At 40.9% G+C, this 10,959-nt stretch overlaps 1 protein-coding gene across 3 annotated transcripts in view; it reads left to right on the forward strand.

Annotated features, from left to right (window-relative positions):
- eml3 (EMAP like 3) overlaps positions 1-10,700 on the forward strand; it is a 45,429-nt gene extending 34,729 nt beyond the window's left edge. For 2 of the 3 annotated variants that reach the window (XM_067525514.1, XM_067525516.1), the window contains 15 exons: positions 2,551-2,620; positions 2,928-3,038; positions 3,200-3,295; positions 3,727-3,861; positions 4,243-4,381; positions 4,561-4,712; positions 4,824-4,949; positions 6,443-6,574; positions 7,164-7,231; positions 7,481-7,569; positions 8,186-8,283; positions 8,899-8,986; positions 9,068-9,166; positions 9,252-9,382; positions 9,779-10,700. In XM_067525514.1, the coding sequence (XP_067381615.1) occupies positions 2,551-2,620; positions 2,928-3,038; positions 3,200-3,295; positions 3,727-3,861; positions 4,243-4,381; positions 4,561-4,712; positions 4,824-4,949; positions 6,443-6,574; positions 7,164-7,231; positions 7,481-7,569; positions 8,186-8,283; positions 8,899-8,986; positions 9,068-9,166; positions 9,252-9,382; positions 9,779-9,985 (1,741 nt within the window). In that variant the 3' untranslated portion in view covers positions 9,986-10,700. The remainder of the gene's footprint in view (positions 1-2,550; positions 2,621-2,927; positions 3,039-3,199; positions 3,296-3,726; positions 3,862-4,242; positions 4,382-4,560; positions 4,713-4,823; positions 4,950-6,442; positions 6,575-7,163; positions 7,232-7,480; positions 7,570-8,185; positions 8,284-8,898; positions 8,987-9,067; positions 9,167-9,251; positions 9,383-9,778) is intronic. The other variant, XM_067525515.1, reaches the window with a different exon arrangement.
- The last annotated feature ends 259 nt before the right edge of the window (positions 10,701-10,959 follow it).

Here is a 10,959-nt window from a genome sequence, read left to right on the forward strand (position 1 = left end):
GGCATCCGACGTAAAACATATGCCAAATTAAAAATGCAAATCATGACAATGACTTCCACAACGGATCGGTCGGGGCCCTGGTTAACAGCAACCGTCGCTGGTGCTGTTGACCTACAAGGTACCGGTGGAAATTGGACTACTGTCGGTCGAAGAAGGAGAGGAGGAAGGTGTGTTCGTAGGCAGAGAGAGAAGAGGAAAGCTAAGAATTTAGGACTGACAGTAGGGACTTTGAACGTTGGGACTATGACAGGGAAGGTTAGAGAGTTGATTGACATGATGCAGAGAAGGAAGGTGGACATACTGTGTGTCCAGGAGACCAGGTGGAAAGGTAGCAAGGCTACAAGCTTAGGAGCAGGGTTTTAGTTGTTCTACCATGGGTCAGATAGGAAGAGAAATGGAGTAGGAGTTATCCTGAAAGAGGAGTTTGTGAGGAATGTTCTAGAGGTGAAAAGAGTATCAGACAGGTTGATGAGTCTGAAGCTGGAAGTTGAAGGCTTGATGTTCAATGTTGTTAGTAGTTATGCCCCACAGGTAGAATGTGAGTTAGAAGAGAAGGAGAAATTCTGGAGTGAGTTAGATGAAGTGATGCAGAGCATCCACAGAGGTGAGAGAGTGGTCATTGGTGCAGATTTCAATGGACATGTAGGTGAAGGGAACAGAGGTGATGAGAATGTGATGGGCAGGTTTGGTCTTCAGGACATGAACACAGAAGGACAGATGGTGGTAGACTTTGCAAAGAGGATGGAAATGGCTGTAGTAAACACTTTCTTTCAGAAGAGGTAGGAACATAAGGTGACGTATAAGAGCGGAGGTAGAAACACTCAGGTGGACGACATCTTATGTAGACTGTAATCTGAAAGAGATCAGTGACTCTAAAGTGTTGGTAGAGGAGAGTGTAGCCAGACAACACAGGATGGTGCTGTGTAAAATGATGCTGGTGATGAGGAAGATGACGAGGACAAAGGCAGAGCAGAGGTTGAAGTGGTGGAAGTTGAAAAAGGAAGAATGTTGTGTAGTTTTCAGGTAGGAGCTGAGACAAACTCTGAGTGGTCAGGAAGTAGTAAAGATTAGTAAGAGTGAAGTGAGGAGGATGTTGAAGAGGATGAAGAGTGGAAAGGCAGTTGGTCCTGATGACAAACCTGTGGAGGTATGGAAGTGTCTAGAAGAAGTGGCAGTAGAGTTTCTGACTAGTTTGTTTAACAAGATCTTGGACAGTGAGAGGATGCTGAGGACTGGAGGAGAAGTGTACTGGTGCCCATTTTTAAGAACAAGGGAGATGTGCAGAGCTGTGGCAACTACAGAGGAATAAAGCTGATGAGCCAAACAATGAAGTTGTGGGAAAGAGTAGTGGAAGCTCTGCTAAGGGCAGAGGTGAACATTTGAGAGCAGCAATATGGTTTCATGCCTAGAAAGAGAACAACAGATGCAGTATTTGCTTTGAGGACGCTGATGAAGTACAGAGAGGGTCAGAGGGAGTTGCATTGTGTCTTCGTAGATTTAGAGAAAGCGTATGACAGGGTGCAGAGAGATGTGATTTGTAGTGAGAGCAGGGAGCAGGTGGAGGAAAATCTAGAGAGGTGGAGGTCTGCTCTGGAAAACAGAGGAATGAAGCTTAGCCGCAGTAAGACAGAATACATGTGTTTCAATGAGAGGGACCCAGTTGGAACAGTGAGGTTACAGGGAGCAGAGCTGAAGAAGGTGCAGGACTTTAAGTACTTAGGGTCAACGGTTCAGAGCAACGGTGAGTGTGGAAAAGAGGTGAAGAGGCGAGTGCAGGCAGGTTGGAACGGGTGGAGAAAAGTGTCAGGTGTGTTGTGTGATAAAAGAGTATCAGCGAGAATGAAAGGAAAGGTGTTCAAGACGGTGGTGAGACCAGAGATGTTGTTCGGCTTAGAGACAGTGGCACTGAAGAAAAGACAGGAGGCAGAGCTGGAGGTAGCAGAGCTTAAGATGTTGAGGTTCTTTTTGGGAGTGACGAGGATGGACAGGAATGAGGACATCAGAGGGACAGGTCATGTTAGATGTTTTGCAGATAGTCAGAGGACAGATTGAGGTGGTTTGGACATGTTCAGAGGAGAAACTGTGAATATATCAGTAGAAGGATGCTGAGGTTGGAGCTGCCAGGCAGGAGGTCTAGAGGAAAAACAAAGAGGAGATTTATGGATGTGGTGAGAGAGGACATGAAGTTAGTTGGTGTGAGAGAAGAGGACAGAGTTAGATGGACACACATGATTCGCTGTGGTCACTCCTGAAAGGGAACAGCCCAAAGGAAAAGAAGAAGACAGCCCATAACCTTACTGTTTTTTTCCTCGATGTCACAGCTACAGTTTAAATGTAATGACTGTTAAGTGAATTCTTAGAAATGCTTCTGCTTCCTTAAAATTCAGGAACGCAACAAGTGAATTAATAACGTCAGACTTTACAGTAGTATTTTAAACCTGACTGTGAACAGTATCATATGGCCTCTTTAAATATGGTTTATCCCATACAACCTCTTCTGTTATTTAGTTATTGTTATTTACTCTTTTTTTTTTTTTTTTTTTTCTGTAGCCTTACTCTCCATCCTGACAAAGTGCGAGTGGCATCTGGGCAAACTGCAGGAGTAGATAAAGACGGAAAGGTGACGTCTGCTGCGATAGACGGCGTGAAACATCGTTAAATGCTTTTCTTGTGTACACTTACACATGAGGCATTAATACATATATAGTTTAATCAATTTAATTCAAATGATTTGCTATGAACATAGCTGGACATGTCACTGGTAACTGTTATGCACATATATACTGTGAATTATTTACTAATTGTAATGTTAACTTCTCGCTAAACAAATCTAAATGTACTTATGGAATGACTCTGCATTACATGTCTATTGTATTATTGGTCTTTTGTAACTACATGCGGAGCATAAATATGTGTTTGTGTTTTAGCCCCTGCAGCCTTGTGTTCATATTTGGGATTCCACTACCCTGGTCACACTACAGCAGATCGGTCTGGGAACTTTTCAGAGGGGGGTGGGATCAGTTGCATTTTCTTTTGCTGTGAGTGAACTTATCAACATAACTTACCATTCTGAAATATTTCGTATTCCTAAGTACCCATACTAAAAATGGCAAAGTAGAACTTATTGGAAAGACTTAGTTAATGCCACTTTTTTGCTTCAAGAATAATGGCAGTAGAAATGTGGTTTTGTTGTTTTCAGGACTCTGGAGCGTTCCTGTGTGTGATTGATGACTCTAATGAACACATGCTGTCAGTATGGGACTGCAACAAAGGGACCAAGCATGCAGAGATCAAGGTAAAGAGATGTCAGAGTAAAGTCAAGATTGATTCTAAATGAACTAATTATGATAATCAGCATTTAAATGATTATTAATAAAGACATTTTAATGGCTTTACAACAGTAAGGCTTTATTTACAATATTCAAAGCAGGAATATTCACACGTAATTAATATTAGCTGACATTACTAAACAGTGTTACAATGACAAATTCAACAGTGAATATATATAGTCTGATTGATTTTTGGCAAGTCTGCAGATTCAGCCTCAGTACTGGAGGAGACACACAGCTACATTAAGGCCTTTAGTACGGTTCAGGGGCCACTGTGGCGCCGGAAGGTAGAGCGGTCGTCCACCAATCTCGCACTTGTTGGTTCGATCCCCGGCTGCTCCGGTCACATGTCAAAGTGTCCTTGAACTTGTCTATTTTCTTTGTGTTGGTTTTACAGAGTACCAATGAGGCTGTGTTTGCTGTGGAGTTTAACCCCAGTGACAGCACCAATATCATCACCTGTGGCAAATCCCACGTCTACTTCTGGACGCTCAGCGCAGGACAGTTCACCAAGAAACAAGGCATCTTTGGAGTAAGACTCACTTGAACCTATCCTGATTGTACTTTGTGGGAGTTTGCAGTGTCCTTAAATCAGCTTATTTCCGATTTCTGACTAAGTAAATACTACGACAGGAAATTTACAGCTTCTTCAGTTTGACCTGAATAAGGAAGTGGGGGGGGGAAACGGAGAGAAGTGATGGTTGTGATTAGCCGTTTACAGTAGCATACCATTTATATGTCAAAAGAAAATAATGTAAAATGTCATAGGTGTCTCACATAGTATCTATGTATAGCTATCAGATTTTGTGTTTTTGGCTATTTGCACATTTGTTGGGTGTCAGGTCAGACAAAGTTGTGTGAGGAAAACTTAGTGATGTTTTTCCTAACAGAACTGTTATTTTCTGTTTTCCAGAAATACAAGAAGCCCAAGTTTATCCAGTGCTTTGTTTTTAGTCTGACTGGAGATGTTCTGACCGGTGACTCTGAAGGAAACATTCTGACGTGGGGAAAATCCGCTGCAGATATTAAAACTCTGGGTAAAGGAGCCAAAGGTCAGTGACTACAGTAAAAACTCCAAATTAAAGCACAAATCTGTGGAGACAGATCTCCCATCTCTGCAACTCTATTCAGCCACGTGGCGAACTCAGATCTGCTTCATTTCACATTTATTGTGGCAACCGTGCTCCTTAGATTTGAAGTTTTACAAATGATTTCTTACATTACGCCTCAGAGACCTTCCAGATCATGCGTCAAACGAGAGCCCACGAAGGCAGCGTGTTCACTCTGTGCACCCTGCAGGGTGGCGCTCTGCTCAGCGGAGGAGGGAAAGACCGCAAGATCATCCGCTGGAGCGCTGATCTGGCACCTGAGAGAGAGTGTGAGGTGAACCACAGCTGTATTTGTGCATGTGATACTGTTGGTGCAGAGATCTGTGGAGTCGCATAAAAAGAAAGGCATTTTGATTAATATTATGACATAATTTGTTTTCTCCAGATTCCAGAAAAGTTTGGGGCAGTTCGTACCATTGCTGATGTGGATGGAGAGGAAATATTAGTTGGTACAACCCGTAATGCCATCCTCAGAGGCACCTTCTCTGATGGATTTGTGGCCATAGTACAGGTAGATTTAGAACTGCTACATATTTTTGGACTAAACTTCCAAATGCTTTTACATATACTGTATGTACTGCACCAATATTACAGGGGGGGCCTAGTGGCTCTATGAGTAGAGCATCAGGTTGGGATATAGGAGGCTGCGGGATCGTGTGCCCCCCCCCACACACCCCACCAGACTTGGTCCCGAGCCCAGATAAAAATGGAAGGGTTTCTCATGCCAACTCAACGTGCGGAAGATGTAATAAAGCCAACGGTTCTTGAGCAGCTAGTCCCTCAGAAATTTATGCTACACACAGCGCAAGTAGTTTTCCACACAGCAGCAGGTTCAGGGAATGGAGTTCATATCACTGAAAGTTACAGACATTAACACAGTATTAGCTGCATGCCTTGTTTCCTGTAAATCCTTTGATTAGGTGAAGGCAAATGCTGGAATCCACTAACAATAAAACAAACTAAATAAGAGTCCGAAGGGCCCATGTTACATCAGTTTAGATCCAGCTGGCACAAGAATACGTTTTAGCAATGTCTCCACTGACCACAGGAATGTGAATTTCTCCTCATTTTTTAATGTATCTGTATGAAACTGAAATAATTTCCTGACATACAACAAGAAGCCTAAAGCCCCAGCTAGCAGACCATAGTGGCTACAGTGCTCATTATATCACACAAATGTTACACTAAATATTTGGAAGCATATGGAACATTTAGTGATTATAATGAATCTTACTAGTAGTTGCGTTACAGAAGCTTGTAATATGTTACTTTGAGAATTTTAGAGGTGATACTAAGGACTTGCTGCTTTTTCTCCAAAGATTAGTTCAAAGCGCAAAACAGATTTGTTTGCAAATATGCAGAATCATTTTCTGAATAACCCCAAGTAGAAAATGATTCTGTTGTGTGGCTTAAACAACCAATGCTTTATTTCTGCATGTTTACTATGCAGCATGGTTCACGGACCTTTAAAGAAACCACATTTCTGTGCTACAGCCAGGTGTTCACCCAAGCTAGAGGCAAATTTGAGTAATATTTTCCTGCCCTGCACCTCTCTGCTGATGTGAATTTCCCATGCCAGGAAAAGTAAGATATAGATTTTAAACATTTAAATTGGTGGAACTTGAACACATTTTATTGTGCACATATACATTCTTTACTTTAAACATCAGTTATCGCAGACAGACCAAAGAAACTACAGATTTTCCTCTTCTGCTCCTTCATTTTAAACAGGGTGGCCAAGACATTAGAACCACCTCTTAGTATAATGCACTCCACCAACCACTATGACCTCAATAATAAACACACAGTAAGATTATCATCTTTCAGACAGTTCAGCTTAAAAACCGGGAAATTATAACCCTGTGAAGGTACAACTCCTGTCAGCGCTCCTGCTTTGGATTGTATTAGATTGTACAGTAGGAAAACTGATCCGTTGCACATTGGAGGGGTTGCATTTAACACTTTCACTGATTAAAAACTGTTGATTTACTCTGTTTGTCTCAGGGTCACGTAGATGAAATGTGGGGGCTGGCCACGCACCCCTCTAACAACATTTTTATCACCTGTGGTCATGACAGACAGGTGTGTTTGTGGAACGCAGAAGACCACAAGCTGGAGTGGTGCATCACCCTGGAGGTAAGACACACTGACACTGACCTATATGCACTCACATTATTTGCAATGAAGAAGTTTTTCCATAAAGTGACAGGTTTTGTACTAAACGCCTGGATAGTGATTCCAACCCTGTAACTTAGACAAAACATTTTCAGATCCTTTCAATTTTTGCTCAACTTTTGTTTTATGTAGATTTACAAGCCCCATTTGTAATATATTAAATGTACGTGTACGTAGTTGTTTTCTTGCATGGTTACTTGCATGTATGGATGCAGACACAAACTGTGTTCCCTTACAGTGTTTTTTAGACGTTAAGCTCATTAGTTGTGAGATCGCCAGCCATTTTTTTTTTTTTTTACCACTAGACAATACGTTGGCATCAAATTCAAAATTAGCAAATATTTTTCAAAAAACAATCATTCCTCACATTCAACATTTGATATGTTGTCTTCGTGCTGTTTGCAATCAAAAAGAGGTTATTAATGAATTGTTTTAATGACGGCTAACAGTATCAATGCTTTTAGCCATTATTATTATTATTATTATTATTATTATTATTATTATTATTATTATTATTATTATTATTATTATCCCTCTGTGTCATTGACAGGAGTACGGATTGTGTGCTGGTTTCTGCCCTAAAGGATCCGTGGTATCAGTCGGCCTCAACACAGGAAGGTAAGACAAGACAAAGACCCATAGTTAAAGTAATCTATATGATTGAGGATGATGAAAACAACTTTTTATATATGATATGACATAGATTTAACTCAAAAGAAAGTGAGAAGCACTAAAAAGCAACTCTAACTTGTATTCACTGGTAAAAATGAGCCTCTTGCTATCCAGTCTGCTATAATAACTGAAGAATCTCTGCCTGTCCGTTTATGTCTCTGTTTAACTTCCTTTATCCTTGTGTAACCCTGACAGGTGGCTGGTTCTTGACCTGCTGACCCGAGAGGTGGTCTCGGAGTCTATTGATGGAAACGAGCAACTGTCAGTCATGAGATACTCACCAGGTCAGAGTTTACCACCCGCTCTTTCTTTCTGTCTTTCTTTCTTTCTTTCTTTATTTATATATATATATATATATATATATATATATATATATATATAAATAAACCCACATTTTGCAGACAAAAAGCCTTTTTTAAGTTTTATTTGGACATTTTTTACTTTATTTTGATAGATGAGAGCAGCAGCAAAGGTTCTTATTACGGTTAGAAAGTGTCTTTAATCATGATGCTACCTGCATACTTCACACACACGAATGAGTAACTCACTAATACAAAATAAACATCTAAGCAATTCAACTGTTACATGTAATGTAGTCAACAGTATTCCTTTGTAAATTGTATCACCCACGCTAACCTTCCTGCAACCCAGCAGAACGATTGATATGGATAAATTTGTGATGGGGGGCTAATAACGGCTAAAATACACATTGAGTGGTTGTGATCAGAGGCTTATTTCAATAAGAGCAGAGATGTGGAACACTGACGGAACCACACACCAAGACGTCAGTCTAAAACAGATTCCCCCCACGTTCTCACACCTAATAAAAGAACATAGACACTGAGGAAAAATATAGTGGAAATCCCCCTGAACTGTATGAATGGCCTCTTGTGTTTTCAGATGGCAGCTTTTTAGCTGTTGGCTCTCATGACAATTTCATCTACATCTACAGTGTGACGGAGAATGGCCGCCGTTACACTCGCTTCGGGAAATGTAATGTGAGTTTAATATCAACCACCCACTGTCCATTTCGTTCCTGATATTTTCTCATGATCCATTTTTTGTGTGTCTTTTTTTTTTTTTTTCTCAAAAACAGAAAAGGGATTCACCAGAGTTTGATGAGATTCTGAATGTTTCTTATAGTCAACAAAGTATAGATGCAGAGCCTAACAACTGCTTCATATTTTGTTAGCAAATATCACATGCCTATACAATACTTCATAAAGTATCTTATCTGTATTTGTTTTGTGAAAGTTCTAGTGATTCTTATGATACAAAAAACATTACAAACACATCAGTTAGCAACAGTGTGTTTTCTCAGTGTTGCACTACTGTTACGCATACTTGCAAAGAAAAGACCATCTTGTTCATGGGCAAAGATTGTTAGCAAAGTGAGTGGGGAACTCCTCCTGGAATTTCCTATTGAACGCTCAATTTCAGTTTTTGATGTACTAGCTCATTGGTTTGACTCTTGGGGATGTAAACTTTTGCAGCCAATTGCATCTTTGTTTCTCTTTCATGGGATGCGTTGACGATAAAGTGCCAAAAATCCCACGGGAAAACAACCGGCCTTGCGTTTTCACCCTGATTTCATTGTTTGCCTATCTCATCAGGGTCACTCCAGCTTCATCACTCACCTGGACTGGTCCAAAGATGGAAAGTACATCATGTCTAATTCGGGCGACTATGAGATCCTTTACTGTAAGTGACCGTGTGTTTTTGCACTTCCAACCTTAGACAGTGTGACAGTCTATTGTTCTGACCGTGAATGTGTTTCCCCAGGGGACATTGCAGCAGGGTGTAAACTGCTGAGAAATCGCTTTGAGAGCAAAGACAGACAGTGGGCCTCCTATACCTGTGTGCTGGGCTTCCATGTCATGGGTGAGGAAGCCAAATGTTTTGTCCTTTTTCAGGTCAGACTCTTACATTCAAAACTTCTAACCACTATGCTGCTGTGGTCTTCCAGGTGTGTGGTTAGAAGGCTCTGACGGCACAGACATTAATGCCCTGTGTCGCTCTCACAGTGAGAGGCTGGTGGCTGTGGCTGATGACTTCTGTAAAGTCCACCTCTTCCAGTATCCCTGTCCTAAACTAAAGGTAACGCTCACATAAATCATCTTCCTCATTAGTTCTTAAACTTTTTATTCTTGTCAACCTGTCTGTTAACTCCCTTTACATACACTTCAAATATTGTTTTTATGTGATTCCTTGACAAAACAACAAACATTTTTACATGCTCTCCCCCAACTTGACACAAATGATGCAAGAAGAAAATTAGTTAACCTTATCAAATAACTGTAATCACAATATTTTGAGAGCTGAAGCACATCGGGGGGTAAAGGTTTCAGAATTTCTGGCAGAACTGTTGATCTTATCACCAGCCTTTTTATACGTTTGTTCTTTTCTGTAAAGCCAAGCAGGGGAAGTGGACGTTGGATATATTGTGGTCTATTACAATGTAGTGATCCAAAATGGACTCTCTTTCCCCTCCAGGCACCGAGCCACAAGTATGAAGGCCACGGTAGCCATGTGACCAACGTCTGCTTCACCCACAGCGACTCCCACCTGCTCTCTATGGGTGGCAAGGACACCTGCATCCTTCAGTGGAAAGTGATAAGAGGTGGTGTAGGCAGCAGCAGGGAGAGACTGCCCTCCTCCTCCTCCACCTCCACCAGTTCCCCAGAACCGGCCACAAGCTAGGAAGGACTTGTGTTATTAAAAATGACAAAAAATGAAAATGTTTACACATGAACAGAGAGGTATGTTGGTCAGTGTACAGCAGCCACAGTCATGAACTAAGTCTGTCTGTGGTGCCACTGCTGGCAGCTTCAAACAGAACATGTAGAGAAATTCTCTTCAGGAGGAATCTCCATTGAATTTTACACTTCCACACCTCTATAATCCTGTAAATCCTTGGGAAACTGGACAGTGTGACACCTTCCATGACTGGGATTATTTGTCATTCATTGGACATGTGGTGAGGATCATTAGAATGGTCATTTATACTTGCTGCCACAGAACATGGCTTGACTTCTGTGGTGACAAGACTTTGGTTTCAGTTAACGTTCCTTCTTCCTAAACATTTAGTCCATGTTGCTTAACGCAGGTTACCAAAGTGCTGCATTGTGGCCGTTGTGCCTGTAACGATGTTTGCATAATGTTTTTGTACATAATTTTAATACTTTAAACCGTGTTCAATTGTTAATTGTTAATATTGAAGCTGTTTATGCCTGTATTTGACCGACTGTGACAAACGTGCTCCAAACAAATCCACTTTTCTGCCTAATGAATTAATAACAATAGATCAGTACACTTGAAAATGATTACTTTAGTATAGATTTATATTTAAAAGGACATTGGGAATACTTTGATATATCTGCCAAACTAACAATAAAAAACTGAAGACTGGAAAGTGCATTAAGTGTGAAGTGTCACTAGTGGGCAGTGCTGCTCTTGCAACTGTGTGCTGTGTGTGTGTGTATGTGTATGTGTGTGTTGAGGAAATGGAAGTTTTCACACTACATGTCCCTGTCAAAGAAACCTAATTTTTAACATTGTTGGTGCCATAGAGCAGCGTGCTCATCCAGTTCAGGTCAGTTTATAAAATGTGATACTAAAGTCTGCTGACAAATATCTTCTTATAAGAGAAGATAACATGTAACTGAGTTAGTGCC

Source organism: Channa argus, chromosome 12, assembly GCF_033026475.1.
Source record: "Channa argus isolate prfri chromosome 12, Channa argus male v1.0, whole genome shotgun sequence".
In the NCBI taxonomy this organism is placed as follows: Eukaryota; Metazoa; Chordata; class Actinopteri; order Anabantiformes; family Channidae; genus Channa; species Channa argus.